Source organism: Somniosus microcephalus, chromosome 3, assembly GCF_052327205.1.
Source record: "Somniosus microcephalus isolate GS21.2 chromosome 3, FLI_Smic_1.0, whole genome shotgun sequence".
Taxonomy (NCBI): domain Eukaryota; kingdom Metazoa; phylum Chordata; class Chondrichthyes; order Squaliformes; family Somniosidae; genus Somniosus; species Somniosus microcephalus.
The window spans coordinates 74,671,379-74,689,799 of record NC_140989.1 but is presented as its reverse complement, the minus strand read 5'-3'; the positions used below and the strand labels follow the sequence as shown (position 1 = coordinate 74,689,799).

The window sequence follows — 18,421 nt, the reverse complement described above, 5'->3', positions numbered from 1 at the left end:
GTGATAGGCAAGCTGCCAGCTCCCAAATTAGTATGTGGGAAATCAGGCGCTGCTGCAGGTGTCTAAGGGCCTGCAGCAGCTTAAACAGGTGATTTTTTTGTGGCCAAAGCAGGGAAGCAACATTGTGGAGCTGCAGGAAGATATCTGGGGTCAATAATTGTTCCAGCACACAGGTGTTTTGAGATACAACCATGGAGATGCTGGTAGAGCAAGTTAGGAGAAAGGGATGTTCTCTTCCCCCTGGATAGTTGGCAGGAGCAAGCGCATGTTGATCAACAGGCATTGCAGGAGGTGACACAATATATGAATGCAAAGAGCATTTTCTCCCAGACCTGGCTACAGTCCAGAAAGAAGTACAATGATCTAACCAGGAGTGCCAAGGTAGGATTCCCTTTCACATCCTTCATTCTTTCTGCACAGCTTGCAGGCTCCACCTTTGCCTCTGCACAATCAATATTTCCCTTCCCCGCTTCCCATGTTTGTCCATAAAATTAGCAGTGAGGACTTCACTCACACCCTTTCTGCTTTTACTCACCCCCTCAAAAGCTGCTACCGCCTTGACAACTACTTCTCTCTCTTGGCCACACTTGCTGCTTCTTCCTGGCATCATGCACACTATGGAAAGCTGACTCATAAATGGTGAGAGTTAAAAGCCCATGTCCAGGGAACATATATGCCCACTTCCATGCTTTCAGGAGAAGCTTGCACACAAGGGGTGGCAACCAGTGCAAGAGGACATGCTACCACTCTACGGATAGTCACCCCAATGGAATAGGCCACTATTAACATTGACAGAGCAGTCAGTATCAGAGATACAGAAACTGAAGGCCTATCAGCGCAGGATTTGTCAGCATCGTCCTTATATCTTCTCTTTTTACTTAACTCTTTCAGTTACACGCTAATTTCCTGAACATGACAACCTGGTGTGGCATAATGTGTTAATATGTTAAAGATGCTATATAAACGCAAGTTGTTGTTGAAACAACATCGTAACTCTTGTTCCTTTCCCCTTTTTCAAGGTTAATCAGAGGACTCAAATGGCAGAGCCAGTCAGAATGATTATGAAAACCTTGATTACAATATACCGTTACTTGCTTTTACCATGCCACATGTCACAGAAAACAGCAGCCTACGTGACTTTGAATCACTGACCACAAGTGAGCAGGAGCAGATGGAGGTGGCAAGGAAGACCAAGGGAAGAGCTAACTGGAGGGCGAGCTCATGCCATAGCTCTGCTGAAGATGACAGAGATGCAAACTTCAGGGCCCATCATTTAGAGAAAAGATGATTTCTGTGCTTCAGCAATTGTTGAAGGCATTGAACTGCCTGCCAGGAAACTACCAAAACTTGTCGGATACTATGTTGGAGCCCACTATTCATTTATGGGGGTTCTCATGCATGGCATTGATACTCTACTGTCATCCATGGAGCATGTGGTCACCTCAATGGCTGTTGCAGCTGAGTCCCTCTACTGCAATCTATGTAACCAGCAAATAGCATCTCGCATGGATGCTCATTCTGGGACATTGCAGGTCCTGGGCTCAACCATCTCCTCGACATTGAATGGATAGGTGCTTCACTCAGATGACTGACCTTCTAGAGTCTGTTCTCCTGCAGAATAGTAGGAGTGGTGATCTGCAACCATAGCAGGGGTAGTAGTGCAATGGGAATGGAATGTAACTAAGGCAAGAATTCTGAAAATATCTTTTTAGCAGTTAAGCACCTCATGCAAATGCTATATAACTTAAGGACTGCTTCTTATTAGCAACAGCATTACACTTCTTCCTCTTTGGGCTTAAGGCAAGGGACACTATTGATAAAACAAATGGCCGTAATTTTCCCCTAAAAAAAACGAGTGGGTTTGGAGCGTGGGGGTAGTTAAAGTGTTAAAAATGGGATTCCTGACCCGATCCCACCTCCAACCCGCCCACTTTCAGTTTTAACGGAGGCGGGGCAGAGTCGGGATGGGGGGTGCAGGCGACCAACCTGTTCCCAGGGGGGGCGGAACTTCAATTTAAATGTTATAATGAGGCTGGAAGCCTCTTTTTTAACCTCCATTTTGAATAAAACTGCATGTAGATAATTTGTGAAACCCGGCAGTTAAACCGAGATGGGGACTGCTGCATCCAGGAGGTAAGTGGCTTTATACCTACCTCCTGGATCTAGGGTCCCTACCTAACCCTCCCCCTACGATCGGAAACCCCACCACGAGGCCTCTGATCACCTTCCCAGGCCTCTGACCCCCACCATGATGCCTCCCTACTCCCCCAAACCACCGATTATGCTGAGGCCGGCCAAAATCCGGTGGCCGGCCCCGATCCTCTCTCCCCTTCGCTGATCCCCGGCCGACCCCACTGCCGCTATCAACCCCCTGACCCTCCAGCACCCCCTCCCCCCACCCGATCCCTGGCAGACTCCAATCCCCGATCCCTGGCCGAACCCCCACCCCACCCACCCTCCCGCAATCCCCGACCCAGCCCAAGCCGATCCCCCTGATCACCGGCTGACCCCGACCCCCCACACCCTGCCGATGCTATAAACCTCCCTGCTGATCCCCACACCCTGCCCTCCCGTGATCCACGATCCTCCCCTACCGATTCCTGACCCCCCTTCCGCTGCCGATCCCGGACCGAACCAGCCGATCCCTGACCCCCCACAATCCATCCCCCAGACTGACCCCTCGCTCCCTTTCTGCATCTGCAGGCCTACCTGCCCGTAGCCAGCCAGCCAGTCTCATAGAAAATAGGAGCAGGAGTAGGCCATTCAGCCCCTCGAGCCTACTAAGCCATTTAATGAGATCATGGCTGATCATCCGAATTCAGTACCCTGTCCCTGCTTTCTCCCCATATCCCTTGATCCATTTAGCCTTAAGAAATATATCCAACTCCTTCTTGAATATATTTAATGAATTGGCCTCAACTGCCTTCTGTGGAAGAGAATTCCACAGGTTCACCACTCTCTGGGTGAAGAAATTCCTCCTCATCTCTGTCCTAAATAGCTTACCCCTTATCCTTAGACTGTGACCCCTGGTTCTGGACTACCCCACCATCGGGAACATCCTTCCTGCATCTAGTCTGTCTAGTCCTGTTAGAATTTTATAAGTTTCAATGAGATCCCCTCTCATTCTTCTAAACTCCAGCGAATATAAGCCCAATCGACCCAACCTCTCCTCATACATCATTCCCGCCATCCCAGGTATTAGTCTGGTGAATCTTCGCTGCACTCCCTCCATGGCAAGAACATCCTTCTGCAGATAAGGCGACCAAAACTGCACACAATACTCAAGGTGTGGTCTCACCAAGGCCCTGTACAACTGCAGCAAGACATCCTTGCTCCTGTACTCGAATCCTCTCACTATGAAAATAAAACAAAAAAGGTGACTCAACCGTGGCTAACGAGGGAAATTAGGGATAGCATAAGATCCAAGGAGAGGACATACGAATTGGCCAGGAAAAGCAATAATTGTGGTGTATGTGCCTTTAAGAGCCCCCTGTGTACTGTAATGCCGGTAATGGCCACTTGGGCTATATAAGCCTGTATATTGTCTTGTATCTGTTAGTTCACCTCCAGACTTTGTTCAGTAAACACCTGTGAAACCAACTCCTGCCTTCCGTGTCTCTATTAACACACAGATACAACAGTGGTGACGAATTGGAAACGGACTTACCTGCAATTCGGCAGCACCTCAAGGAGATCGATTCCTCAGACGAAAGTCGAAGAAAAGCAAGAAAAAAAAACTGTGGTTTCACCAGCTAGCCGAGCTGGTGGCAGGTACTGCAATAATCCTTCATGGGCGGCGGGCTGGCTCTGCAGCGGGGCCGAGCAGCGAAGGCGGAGGCAAACAGAGACAGAGTGGGGGAGCACTCGGGAGACGGCCGGCGCTGCAAAGCAGGTCGGCGTTCGGACCAAGCAGAGGGAGGGAAAAGTCCCAGAGAGTCCGGCGGGAACGAGGCTCCACCTGTAAATAAAAACCGCGGAAAACAGCGTTGTCAGCAGCAGCAGCGGCGGGAAAGCGCGGGAGGCGCCATTTTTTTTTCAGGATGCCTAAGGCTGCCAATATTAATGCTTTCGATAACGATATAGAGGATTGGACCACATATGTGGAAAGAGTGGAGGTATATTGCACAGCAAATGGAATAGAAAATGATAAAAAGGCATCAGTACTTCTAAATCTAATGGGCGCAAGGACATACGGGCTGTTACGAAACTTAATCACTCCAGCCAAACCAAAGGACAAGAATTTTAAGGAGATTATTGATACCCTACAGGAGCACTTAAACCCAACACCACTGCTGATAGTGGAACGATTCAAATTCTTCAAGAGGAATCAGCACAAGAATGAAAGTAACGCTGATTACCTCACCGAATTAAGGAAGCTATCAAAGCACTGCCAATTCGGGGCAGGACTGGCAGATTCTCTTCGAGACAAATTCGTCTGCGGTCTCCTAAGTGAAGGAACACAGAAAAGGCTACTTTCTGAGAAAGATTTGACACTGGACAAGGCTTTCAGTATGGCTGTATCATACGAAGCAGCCGCAAGAGGAGCTGCAGAGATACAGCAAAAGACACAGGACTTCGGCACCCATGAAATGACACAGGGTTTCGAGAGATGTTATCGCTGTGGCAGATCCACCCATGACCAGAGGGACTGCTGGTTCAAGGACAAAGCATGCAGGCAATGCGGAAAGATTGGACACATTGCACGTGTATGCCGATCTGGACACAAAAAATCCATGGACAGGAAAAAAATCAATAAGGAAAAGTACAGAAAGGTACAAATGATGACGGACAGTAGCTCCGAAGACCAGAAGAGCGATAGCGACTCCAGAAACAAGAGACTAAGCTGTCTCAAATTACATAATGTAATTGCCAAAGAAGATTACCAGACCATTTGGGTTACCCTCACGATAGCGGGGTCCCCAGTTAAAATGGAGCTAGATACAGGATCAGCTCTGACCGTCATAAGTCGACGGGATTACGAGCGGCTATTTCTGCATATACCTTTGAAAGACACATCCATTATCTTGAAAACATATACGGGGCAGAAAGTATACCCCAAAGGGAAAATAAGGGTGCCTGTTGTATACAACGGCAAGGAAATACAGAAGTTGTATTTATACGTTCTGCAAGATGGTGGTCCACCGCTGTTGGGACGTGAATGGATCAGGAAGATACGTTTAGACTGGCACTCCATTCAGGCACTGACGGTGACCAGTAAGAAAAAAAATGATGATGACGTCATACCTGAACGATTAAAAGACATCTTGGCCAACGCCAAGGAAGTGTTTCAACAGAAACTAGGAACCTTGACAGGCAACACCTCCACAATAAAAGTGGAAGATGCGGCAATTCCCAAGTTTTTTAAGGCAAGGCCGGTGCCATACGCAATTCGTCCAGCAGTCGAGGCAGAGCTGGAGAATTTGGAAAAGACAGGCGTATTATCCAAGATAGATTGGAGCGAGTGGGCAACACCCATCGTCCCGGTCATGAAGAAAACGTTGAATAATGATAAATCTGAAGAACAGAGAAAAATTCGCATCTGTGGGGACTTCAAGGTGACTGTAAACCCGGTCCTTCACACGGTACAGTATCCTCTTCCGAGGATAGAAGATATTTTCGCCTCACTATCCGGAGGGAAATGTTTCACCAAAATTGACTTGGCACAGGCATATCTACAGATGGAGGTTGAAGAGGCCTCTAAAAAGTATCTCACGATAAATACACACAAAGGCCTGTACCAGTACAATCGACTGGTTTTCGGAGTAGCATCCGCTCCAGCTATCTGGCAAAGAGCTATGGAGCAAGTCCTCCAAGGGATTCCGGGGACTCAATGCTACCCAGACGACATCCTTGTAACAGAAGAAAACGACAACGAGCACCTTGCCAATTTGGAGCAGGTGCTCACTAGGCTGAGAGAACGGGGCCTACGAGCAAATCGCCCCAAGTGCGAATTTTTCCAGAAACAAATATCATATTGTGGCCACATAATTAACGAAGAAGGGTTGCATAAGTCACCTGAAAAAATTGAAGCAGTCATAAAAGCCCCAGCACCTGAAAATGTCTCACAATTAAGGTCGTTCCTGGGATTGATAAATTACTATCATAAATTTTTACCGAACTTGTCAACTCTTCTGCACCCTCTTAACGAACTGGACAAACAGGAGTAATTTGGAAATGGAGCGAAGACTGTAAACGTGCCTTCCATAAATGCAAATGCTTGATCACGTCCAAGGAAGTTTTGGCTCATTACAACCCATCACTGCCAATCAGACTGGCGTGCAATGCATCCCCTTACGGCGTAGGAGCGGTATTATCGCATAGGTTCCCTGATGGCTCGGAGCGGCCGATAGCTTTTGCGTCACGCTCATTGAACTCAGCTGAGCGCAACTATGCCCAGATCGACAGGGAAGCACTCAGCCTGGTATGGGGAGTGAAGAAATTCAACCATTACCTACACGGACAAAAATTTACCTTGTTGACTGACCATCAACCCCTCGTCTCCATATTCAACCCTAAAAAGGGTGTTCCCATTATGACAGCGCAAAGGCTACAGAGGTGATCCCTTTTCCTAGGGGCACACCAATATGACATAGAATACAAAGGATCAAAACAGCATGGGAATGCTGACGGTTTATCGCGCCTACCATTGCCAACGGTAGAAGAAGCACCTACAGTAGACCCAGTGGAGATGTTCCACTCAACCATAGTGGAATGTCTACCAGTAACAAATTCTGCCATTGAAAAGGAAACGAGAAATGACCCGACTCTCTCACGAGTCTACGATTTAACGGTGAAGGGATGGCCAGCACATGGCGAACCACTGTTGCCAGCATTCTCGCAAAGAAGAGAACAGCTGTCAGTGTGCCGAGAAACCTTGATGTGTGGATCCAGAGTGGTGATTCCACCCAAACTCCAGGATAAAGTGCTAAAGGAGCTTCACGAGGGGCATCTGGGTGGAGTGAAAATGAAGAACCTAGCCAGGGCGTTTGTGTGGTGGCCAGGTATCGATGGAGACATCGAAGAAATGACCAAGAGCTGCCTAGGATGCCAGAAGGTCCAAAACGCCCCACCACAAGCCCCTCTACATCCATGGGAGTGGCCCTCATCTCCCTGGCAAAGGGTGCACATCGACTTTGCTGGTCCATTTATGGACTCAATGTTCTTAATCGCGGTTGATGCACACTCCAAGTGGCCGGAGGTAATAAAGATGTCCTCCACCACCACGGAAAAAGCCATCACAGTATTAAGGACCATATTTGCCAGGAATGGGCTGCCTGAACAGATCTGTTCTGATAATGGACCGCAATTTGTGTCCGAAGAATTCAGGAAGTTCTTAAAAAACAATGGGGTTAAGCACTACACGTCCGCCCCATACCATCCCGCCACCAATGGATTGGCTGAAAGGTTTGTCCAGACCTTCAAGAAGGCCATAAAGGCCATGGGTAATGAAGACATAAAACTTCAGCATAAGGTAGATAACTTCTTGTTTGCATACAGGAATGCAACACATGTGGTTACAAACCAAACTCCCGCCATGATGTTCTTCAATAGAAGCCTAAGATGCCGGCTGGATTTGATCAAGCCAAACATCAGAAGGGACGTGGAGAACCGGCAATTTCAAGGCATGAATGAAAGGCCAACTAGAACCTTCCAGATAGGTCAACAAGTTTTGGCCCGGGACTACCGTACCGAGAAATGGCAGCCTGGAACTATTTGCACACGACTAGGACCGCTGATGTATACCGTGGACATTGGAGAAAGTATAATAAGGCGCCATGCTGACCAGATCATAGAGTCATCCAAAAGGGGACAACCTACACCACAACTCTATACGCCTAATGATGAAGTAGAGATACCCATAGTATCTGCCTCCGATCCGGTGATACTGGAACCAGATGAACCCAACACTGGCATTCAAGCCGAATCAGCCTTGCCAAAAAAACCTACTACATCACCAGAAACTACTACACCACTGAGGCGTTATCCGGACTGAGTCAGGAAGCCTCCAGAGAGACTGACTTATAATTGATTAACTGCAGCAAATGTGTAGATTATTGTTCTTGTAACATGTTAATTAATGATTACTTAAAATATTATGTACTGGTTGTCTAAAAGGGGAGGAATTGTGGTGTATGTGCCTTTAAGAGCCCCCTGTGTACTGTAATGCCGGTAATGGCCACACGGGCTATATAAGCTTGTATATTGTCTTGTATCTGTTAGTTCACCTCCAGACTTTGTTCAGTAAGCACCTGTGAAACCAACTCCTGCCTTCCGTGTCTCTATTAACACGCGGATACAACAATAATCCTGAGGATTGGGAGCAGTTTAGGATTCAACAAAGGAGGACAAAGGGATTAATTAAGAAAGGGAAAATAGAATATGAGAGTAAGCTTTCAGGGAACATAATAACTGACTGTAAAAGTTTTATAGATATGTAAAGAGAAAAAGATTGGTGAAGTCAAGCGTAGGTCCCTTGCAGTCAGAATCGGGGGAATTTATAATGGGGAGCAAAGGAATGGCAGACCAACTAAATACATATTTTGGTTCTGTCTTCACAAAGGAGGACACAAATAACCTCCCACAAATACCACGGAACATAGGGTCTGATGAAAGGGTGGAACTGAAAGAAATCACTATTTGTAGGGAAATAGTGTTAGGAAAATTGATGGGACTGAAGGCCGATAAATCCCCAGGGCCTGATAATCTACATCCCAGGGTACTTAAGGAAGTGGCCCTAGAAATAGTAGATGCATTGCTGGTCATCTTCCAGAACTCGATAGGCTCTGGAACAGTACCCATGGATTGGAGGGTAGCTAATGTTACCCCACTGTTCAAAAAAGGTGGCAGAGAAAAAGCGGGGAATTATAGACCGGTAAGCCTGACATCGGTAGTGGGGAAAATGCTAGAGTCTATTATAAAAGATGTAATAGCAGAGCACTTGGAAAGCAGTGACGGGATCGGACAAAGTCAACATGGATTTACAAAAGGTAAATCATGCTTGACTAATCTACTGGAATTTTTGAGGATGTAACTGGTAAAATAGATAAGGGAGAACCAGTGGATGTGGTTTATTTGGACTTTCAGAAGGCTTTCGATAAGGTCCCGCATAAGAGGTTAGCATGCAAAATTAAAGCACATGGGATTGGGGGCAAGGTATTGACTTGGATAGAGAACGGGTTGGCGGACAGAAAGCAGAGAGTTGGAATAAACGGGTCGTTTTCCGAGTGGCAGGCAGTGACTAGTGGGGTACCGCAAGGATCGGTCCTAGGACCCCAGTTGTTCACAATATATATTAATGATCTGGACGAGGGAATTGGGTGTAATATCTCCAAATTTCCAGACGACACAAAGCTGGGTGGGAGGGTATGCTGTGAGGAGGATGTCGTGAAACTCCAGTACGATTTGGACAGGTTGGGTGATTGGGCAGAAACATGGCAAATGCACTATAATGTGGATAAATGTGAGGTTATCCACTTTGGTGGCAAAAACAGGAAGGCAGATTATTATTTGAATGGCAATAGATTGGGAGAAGGGGAAGTGCAAAGAGACCTGGGTGTTCTTGTGCACCAGTCGCTAAAGGTAAGCATGCAGGTGCAGCAGGCGGTTAAGAAGGCAAATGGTATGTTGGCCTTCGTAGCAAGAGGGTTCGAGTACAAGAACAAGGATGTCTTGCTGCAGTTGTACAGGGCCTTGGTGAGACCGCACCTTGAGTATTGTGTGCAGTTTTGGCCACCTTACCTGAGGAAGGACGTTCTTGCCATGGAGGGAGTGCAGCGAAGATTCACCAGGCTGATACCTGGGATGGCAGGAATGACGTACGAGGAGAGATTGTGTCAATTGGGCTTATACTCACTGGAGTTTAGAAGATTGAGAGGGGATCTCATCGAAACCTATAAAATTCTGTCAGGTCTGGACAGACTAGACGCAGAAAGGATGTTTCTGATGGCCGGGGAGTCCAGAACCAGGGGTCATAGTCTAAGGATAAGGGGTAAGCCATTTAGGACTGAAATGAGGAGGAATTTCTTCACCCAGAGAGTGGTGAACCTGTGGAATTCTCTGCCACAGAGGGCGGTGGAGGGCAGTTCATTAAATATATTCAAGAAAGAGTTGGATATATTTCTTGAGGCTAAAGGGATCAAGGGATATGGGGAGAAGGCAGGGACAGGGTACTGAATTTGGATGATCAGCCATGATCTCATTGAATGGCGGAGCAGGCTTGAAGGGCCGAATGGCCTACTCCTGCTCCTATCTTCTATGAAGCCCAACATACCATTTGCCTTCTTAACCGGCTGCTGCACCTGCATGCTTACAGTCCAGCGACTGGTGTGCAAGGACACCCAGGTCTCGTTGCACTTCCCCTTCTCCCAATCTATTGCCATTCAGATAATAATCTGCCTTCCTGTTTTTGCCACCAAAGTGGATAACCTCGCATTTATCCACATTATACTGCATCTGCCATATCACCCAACCTGTCCAAATCATACTGGAGTTTCTCTGCATCTTCCTCACAGCACACACACCCACCCAGCTTTGTGTCGTCTGCAAGCTTGGAGCTATTACATCTAGTTCCCTCGTCTACATCATTAATATATATTGTGAATAGCTGGGGTCCTAGCAGCGATCCCTGCGGTACCCCACTAGTCACTGCCTGCCACTCAGAAAAAGACCCGTTTATTCCAACTCTTTGCTTCCTGTCTGCCAACCAGTTCTCTATCCAATTCAGTAGCTTACCCTCAATCCCATGTGCTTTAACTTTACACGCTAATCTCTTATGCGGGACCTTATCGAAACCCTTCTGAAAGTCCAAATGCACCACATCCACTGGTTCTCCCTTATCTACTCTACCAGTTACATCCTCAAAAAATTCCAGTAGATTAGTCAAGCACGATTTACCTTTTGTAAATCCATGTTGACTTTGTCCGATCCTGTCACTGTTTTCCAAGTGCTCTGGTATTACATCTTTTATAATGGACTCTAGCATTTTCCCCACTACCAATGTCAGGCTTACCGATCTATAATTCCCCTTTTTCTCTCTACCGCTTTTTTTAAATAGTGGGGTTACATTAGCTACCCTCCAATCCATGGGAACTGTTCCAGAGTCTATAGAATTTTGGAAGATGACCAGCAATGCACCTCTCAATCTGGCTGGCTGCAGGTGGGAATCCGAGGCCTCACATGCAAATCAGGCCCTGCCGTTAAAGTCAGCAGGGCCTGCAGGAAACCCAGCCTCCCAGGTTTCCCGCCCGCCTCGGAGCTCCCCCCGCCCCCAACCCGCCTACCTAGAGAAAATTCCGGCCGATGTTTTATGAAAATATTACAAAATATAAATCTAACCAGAAGGGTTTAATTTATAAGAACTTGATTCAAATAGAAAAAGTCCATCAGTGGTAACTGAGGGATATGTTACCCCTAAGGTCCTTTATCTTCCGATGGCTTCATTTACCACAATGGGGCCCAAGTAAACATAACAGATTACGATAAATTGCTAACCACTAAATTGGTTATGTAATCATATATATATTCAAGACAAATATATTTGGTAATTACAGCAATTGTGTGACCTATCCTATCTCCAACAGCTCCCAGGTTTTTATGCCACTCGCCTCTGAAATAATTTTTTTTAAATTTTATTTTTAACGTAAAAAACAGTACTCTTCGTGAACATTCTGGGACACTGTTTCATGGCCTGTTATGGTTGTTGTTTTGCAGGTCTCCTGGTACTGGTGGCCCCTATGGCGGTGCAACTTCAGCAGGGGTGGGGCTTCTGCCTGCCTCAAAGCCCGAGTCCTTGACCCTAGGTGATCACACATGGTCAGGGTCATTCCAACACTGCTGGGTCACACACCTCAGGTGGGATAAGTGTGGCCAGCAACCCCGGCAGAAGAGGAAAAATGTAATTATTTCAAAAAAAATAATTCAATCCCCCACCTTGCCTAGTGAGTGCAGCACTCTGTGATTGATCAGAATAGGCAAGGTGACTCTTTAACAGCCCTCAACACCAGGAATGCACCAGGGTTCAAAGTGACCAGCTTTGCTTTGGGGCGAATGGCGATAATGTTCATTGCGTTATAATACATCTGCCCATATTTGGAGTAACTTCCAATGGGAAATTGTGAAAGTGGTATTAGTTGGCCGGGAGCCAGAGAAACAGATCCCCACATAAATTTCCTCACTCATCCGCTGCAGTTAAACTAGGATGCAGAGAAAAATTCAGTAAATTAATGAAATTATATTTCGTAATCTCAGATACAAATCATCATATTTTTTAAAGGAAGTACCTGTAAGGGACAGAAGTATATACTTCTCATGAACCCTAGCATCTAAAGCAGTCCTGAGTTGCCAATCCAAGCAATTAATCCATTTTACACACCAGTTATTTTATCTGAAAACCTTACATATATCCCTTTAAGAGTGTTTTCAAGAGATCGACATTTAAAAAAGAAAGCAAAATCTAACGTGACATCAGCATCCTTTTGTTAGATTAAACCAGTCATTCATGTAGACAGGTCTCAGGCAGTATAACAAGCTGCAGATGGTTTGATAGAGAGAAGGCTTTGAATGCTAGTTGGAGCACCAGATTTGATGTTTTTGGGTCTATTGGGATAAAACTTAACTAAGTCAGCAAAATTTAGAACAGTGGCCTCATCCTTAATAGAAGGCATAGCACAATTCTCTTTTGAACCCAGTATATATCAAAAGTCAGTTCAACATCATTACATGTCAATCATCAATTACAAATTTCCAATATTTCACAATAAAATCCTGATATATGTGCATCGGCAATATAAAAAAGTGCATGCATCATGTCGCAACATATATTATTTATAAGCTACTTGATATGTGTGTCAGTATCACATCTATGGGGGGATCAAGTGTAACAGAACATTATTATTCCACTTGACCAGTTGAATTATACTCACTTTCTTTGTGTGTGGTAATGGTAATCCACTCGGAGGCCGTGCTGCCCACTGAGTTGTAGCTTATTACTTTAAGGTTATAACTTGTATAAGGCTGAAGGTCTGTCAAGTTGAAGTTCTGGCCTTTTCCAGTGTATACAACTTTTATGGATTCAGCAGTACAAGGCTGTGCTATTGGCTGCATTGGCTGAGGGCAGGCAGTGAGCATCTGGATCTCATAGCTAGAAATACATAGAAGTTCAATAACTGAAATGAAAGTCAGATACTTAAAGTTATCTGCAAAGTGAAATTATACTAAATATTGTAGTTTTTAAAAAATATGTAAAAGCAAGATGAAAACTCAATAATGATTGTTCACAGTATTAATAGATGAATACTTAATAGATAAGACATTCCTTTGTCCACTAATTGAATGGATGCACTAATGCATTTAAACATATTAATATCTCTGTTAAAATATTGGGCAGTGGAATGCCATGCAGATGGGTTAATCTTTTGTATGCGAATATTACAAAAAGTATTTTCTAGGCTGAAACTCTTGAAGTTTGAGTGTACAGGCAAGGTTTTCCTTTCTTTACACTTGGGCATAAGCAATTGCACATCACCTTGAGGAATTTGGGTAGAGGGAAAATCACAAATAAGTTACAGAGCCTAACCTATTTTCCTCAATGTGTTGTATCCAGACAATCATTTATGCCCAAGTGACATAAGAGGAATATCTGGTCCTTCATTTAAAATAATAAATATTTTTGTCAAATTGTGGGTTTAAATCATTCAATGTTGTCACATAAGAAAGTACAGCTTACATTCAGATTATTAGATGTAGTCCAGTGAGAGCTATTTCCTAAATATCTTAAAGCAGTTTGTGTAATTCTTACCTTTGAATGTTACCATTAGGTGACTGTGGAGAGTTCCACTGTAAATTAGCACTCATTGATTTTACATTCTGAGCCAGCGGAGGAGGCTGCTTGGCAGGAGCAGATGGGCGAGTAACAAGCCTTGCCATAGGTCCTTTGCTACAGCACTTAAAACATGTGCATGCCTCTACACCAATGGAATAGTTAGTAAAGGGCTCCAGCTCATGAATAGTTTGCTGTGTTAATGTTCCTTCAGAGAGCTGTCAGTGAAGTAAAAAGGATTTATTTATATATTTTGCTACCAAATCACAATATTTCATCCTTTACAAAGTATATTAAAAAGATCTGACTGAAGTAACAAGCAACCTATTTCAATGATTGAACCTGGCTGATTTTGCTTAATATATCAGGTACACATGTGCAGGATATCATGGTGCATTATTGTTTTTTTTCAAAACCATCCAGAGAGACAAGCTAAGTGGCACCAGGGACCATATCTCTCAGCTGACTTGTTTTAATTGGGATGTTCTAATATTAAACAGTAATGCGGAGAAAGGGCAAAATCATCTATTTTGTAGTTCTGCAGAAAATTGTGTTCCTGGCACAATTGTGTTCCAGACTGACTTGAATTCCATCCTTTCAATACAATGCAGGTTGCAAGGAATGGCAGCAGTTTGAGATGCATGAATAGAGCAATTCACTATCTCTGATTTCCTTGCTTGTATGTTGTGCTTGTTGATGTGCGGATGTTGACGTGCAGATTTTTCTCACGAATAAATATACTTGTCTTGAATACGAAATGTATAGTAAACATTTTGTGAACTATGGAATGGTAGCATAGTGGTTATGTTACTGGACTAGTAACCCAGAGGCCTGAACTAATGTTCCAGAGACATGAGTTCAAATCCCACCACGGCAGCTGGGGAATTTAAATTCAGTTAATTAAATAAATCTGGAATAAAAAAACTAGTATCAGTAATGGTGACCATAAAACAAAAGGATTGTCGTAAAAACCCATCTGGTTCACTAATGTCATTTAGGGAAAGAAATATGTTGTTCTTACCCGGTCTGGCCTATATGTGACTCCAGACCCACAGCAATGTGGTTGACTCTTAATTGCCCTCTGAAATGGCCTGGCAAGCCACTCAGTTGTAACAAACTGCTACGCACCACATGGACTGCAGCAGTTCAAGAAGGCGGCTCACCACCACCTTCTCAAGGGCAACTAGGGATGGGCAATGAATGCTGGCCTTGCCAGCAATGCCCACATCCCATGAACGAATTTATAAAAAAATCCAAAAAGATTTACTAGGAACTAGGTCATGGTATTATTGGTATGGGATTATGTTAACTGTGAAACATGTGTCACAAGTTTTTTGTTTACATTGTCCCTAATGTAATAAAAATAAGATGAGCCACCGACCCATTATTCATGTTGCCACTCTACCTCTTTCTCCTCCTTTAAGACACTTCTTAAAACTCTTTGACCAAGCTTTTGGTCACCTGTCCTGATATCTCCTTATGTGGTTCTGTGTCATTTTGTCTGATTACACTCCTGTGAAGCGCCTTGGGACATTTTACTAAGTTAAAGGCGCTGTTTGATGGATAACTAGATGGACATGCAATTAACATGAGATGGGTATGGGGAGGGTTGCCCAATTTGGCACTTCAGGGCACATTTCCAGATGACACCAGTGCACCATTCCTGGGAGGAAGTGGTAATCTGGCTCATTACTATGTGCACTACCTGGAAGTCATAGGCCTAGAAATTCAGTTTGGGCCCGCCAGCTCGCTTGCGCCCAGAAGTTACCGCTGTGCGCGGAGCCACTTGCGCCCGCCGGAAATTCAGTTTCAGCGCCCCAAGTCGAAGCCGGCCGCTATTCAAGGGTGTGGCCGCCCCTGCTTGGGGCGCTGAAACTGAATTTCGGCACGCTAGGTGCCGCAGCGCCACCCGCTGCGGAGCGGCAGGCTGCGGTACTGCAGGCCTTCCTCCCTCTCTTAAGGGGGAGGTGCCTGCAACAGCGAGGTCGCCGCTCGCTAGTGCCGGCAAATGAGCCCGGCACCACGGAGAAGTGCCGGGCTCCCGGAAAACAGCCGGCAATGTCGCGGGGGGGGAGGGTGGAGGAGGCCGGGGAAGGAGGTGCGGGCAGGCGGCTGCCGAAAAAGCGGCCAGCCGCACCTCCGCCTTAACTCGCCCCACTAAGGCTGCAGGACGGCCCCGTTTTCAGATCGCTGTTTGCGGCCGCTGCGGAAGAGGCGGCCGCAACTAAATATGGCGGTCGGGCCGGTAGCGGGGCGGTAGCGGGGCACTGCGCACACCGATGACGTCATCGGTGGCGGCGCAGCGCTACTGGCTAACGCCGCCATTACCGCAGCGCTGAATATCGGCGCAATCTGAGCAAGTGGCGCAAAAGCCCTCTTTGGGCGAAAACTGGGCGCAAAGCCTAATGAATTTCTAGCCCATAGAGTCATAGGGTCATAATGGCACAGAAGGAGGACATTCGGCCCATCGAGTCCATACTGGCTCTCTGTAGAGCAATCCAGTCAGTCCTATTCCCCCGCTCTATCCCCGTAGCCCTGCAAGTTTATTTCCCTCAAGTGCCTATCTAGTCTCCCCTTGAAAACATTGAGTTTGTCCGCTTCCACCACTTCCGTCGGCAGCGAGCTCCAGGTCCTCACCACTCGCTATGTAAAAAAGTTTTCCCTCACATCCCCCCTGTATCTCTTGCCCAATACCTTAAATCTGTGTCCTCTAGTCCTTGTACCATCAACTAGTGGGAACAGCCTTTCCCCGTCTACCCTATCCAAACCCGTCATAATCTTGTACACCTCTATCAAATCACCCCTCAACCACCTTTGCTCTAATGAAAACAAATCCAGCTTCTCCAACCTGTCCTTGCAGCTAAGATCCCCCATCCCTGGAACCATTCTGGTAAATCTCCTCTGCACCCTCTCAAGTGCCTTCACATCCTTCCTAAAGTGTGGTGACCAGAACTGGACGCAATACTCCAGTTGTGGCCTAACCAGCGCTTTATAAAGGTTCAGCATAACTTCTCTACTTTTGTACGCAATACCTCTATTTATGAAGCCCAAGATCCCATATGCTTTGCTAACCACTCTCTCAATATGTCCCGTCACCTTCAGGGACCTATGCACATTAACTCCCAGGTCCCTCTGTCCCTGCACACTCTTTAAAACTGTGCCATTAAGTGTATATTGCCTCTCCCTGTTCCTTCTGATAAAATGCATCACCTCACACTTCTCTGTATTAAATTCCATCTGCCACTTGTCTGCCCATTCTGCTAGCCTTTCTATGTCCTGTTGCAGTCGATTGGTATCATTATCACTGTTTGCCACCCCCCCAAGTCTGGTATCATCGGCAAATTTAGAAATGCTACTCTGTATTCCAATATCCAGGTCATTTATATATATCAAAAAAAGCAGTGGCCCCAGCACTGACCCTTGGGGAACACCACTGTCTACTATCCTCCAGTCTGAAAAACAGCCATTTACCACAACTTGCTGTTTTCTGTCCTTAAGCCAATTCAATATCCAAGCTGCCACTGACCCACCTATTCCATGAGCCTCAATTTTGTTAACCAGTCTTCTATGTGGCACTTTGTCAAACACCTTCCGAAAATCCATGTAGACAACATCCATTGCATTCCCTTCATCAATCCTCCCTGTTACTGCATCAAAAAATTAAATTAAACACGATCTGCCTTTTAGAAATCTGTGTTGGCTCTCCTTAATTAGCTTAAACCTCTCCAAGTGCCCATTAATTTTCTCCTTGATTATTGTTTCTAAAACTTTACCCACCACTGATGTTAAACTGACCGGCCTGTAGTTACTAGGATTGTCCTTACACCCTTTCTTGAACAATGGTGTCACATTTGCCACTTTCCAATCCTCAGGCACCTCCCCCGCATCTAGGGAAGATTGGAAAATTATGGCAAGCCCTTATGCTATCTTCTCCCCCAATTCCCTTAGCAACCTGGGATGCAAGTTATCTGGACCAGGCAACTTATCCACTCTAAGCATACCCAGCCTTTCTAGTACATCCTGTCTATCAATTTTCACCCCTTCCATTGCTTCTACCTTTTCCACTTCTACTGATATTTTGTCAGCATCCACCTCCTTAGTAAACACTGATACAAAGTACTCATTGAGTATTCTAGCCTTGCCCTTCGCCTCTAAGCATATATCACCTTTGTTAAGTCTGTGTGTTCTAGTTATTGTTAATAAGAATCACTGCACACAGACCACAAGAGTAAATTCAACAGGTCTTTACTAGTCGGAGGTCAGGCTGAACTGCCCAATAAATCATTACACAGCACTTATATACCAGTGTGGTCACCACCGGTATTACAGTATACAGCAGCCAAGATAAAGTAGTGCATCTCTTAAAATAGTTCTCTTAAAGGTGGAACGGTTACATACACCACAATCCTCCCTTTTTAGCTTAACAGTATATATTCCCCATTAAACATAACATAATAACATATATACACAACTTCATGTAAAAACAGTTCACAGATTCAGTCTCTGAGGAGGCCTCCTGATCCGAGACGGATAACGCCTTTCAGGGGTCTCTGGTTCTCGTTGCTGGGGTGACTCATCTAGTTGATCCCCTATGGATAGGACATC

The 18,421-nt window shown here is 45.5% G+C and overlaps 1 protein-coding gene across 7 annotated transcripts in view; it reads right to left on the bottom strand.

Moving 5' to 3' along the window:
- The window catches only part of ush2a (Usher syndrome 2A (autosomal recessive, mild)), a 1,396,947-nt gene that overhangs the window by 37,170 nt on the left and 1,341,356 nt on the right, over nucleotides 1–18,421 (bottom strand). For all 7 annotated transcript variants that reach the window (XM_085981146.1, XM_085981156.1, XM_085981149.1 and 4 more), the window contains 2 exons: nucleotides 13,796–14,034; nucleotides 12,921–13,138 (listed from right to left, as the gene is read on the bottom strand). In XM_085981146.1, coding sequence (XP_085837272.1) covers nucleotides 12,921–13,138; nucleotides 13,796–14,034 — 457 coding nt within the window. The remainder of the gene's footprint in view (nucleotides 1–12,920; nucleotides 13,139–13,795; nucleotides 14,035–18,421) is intronic.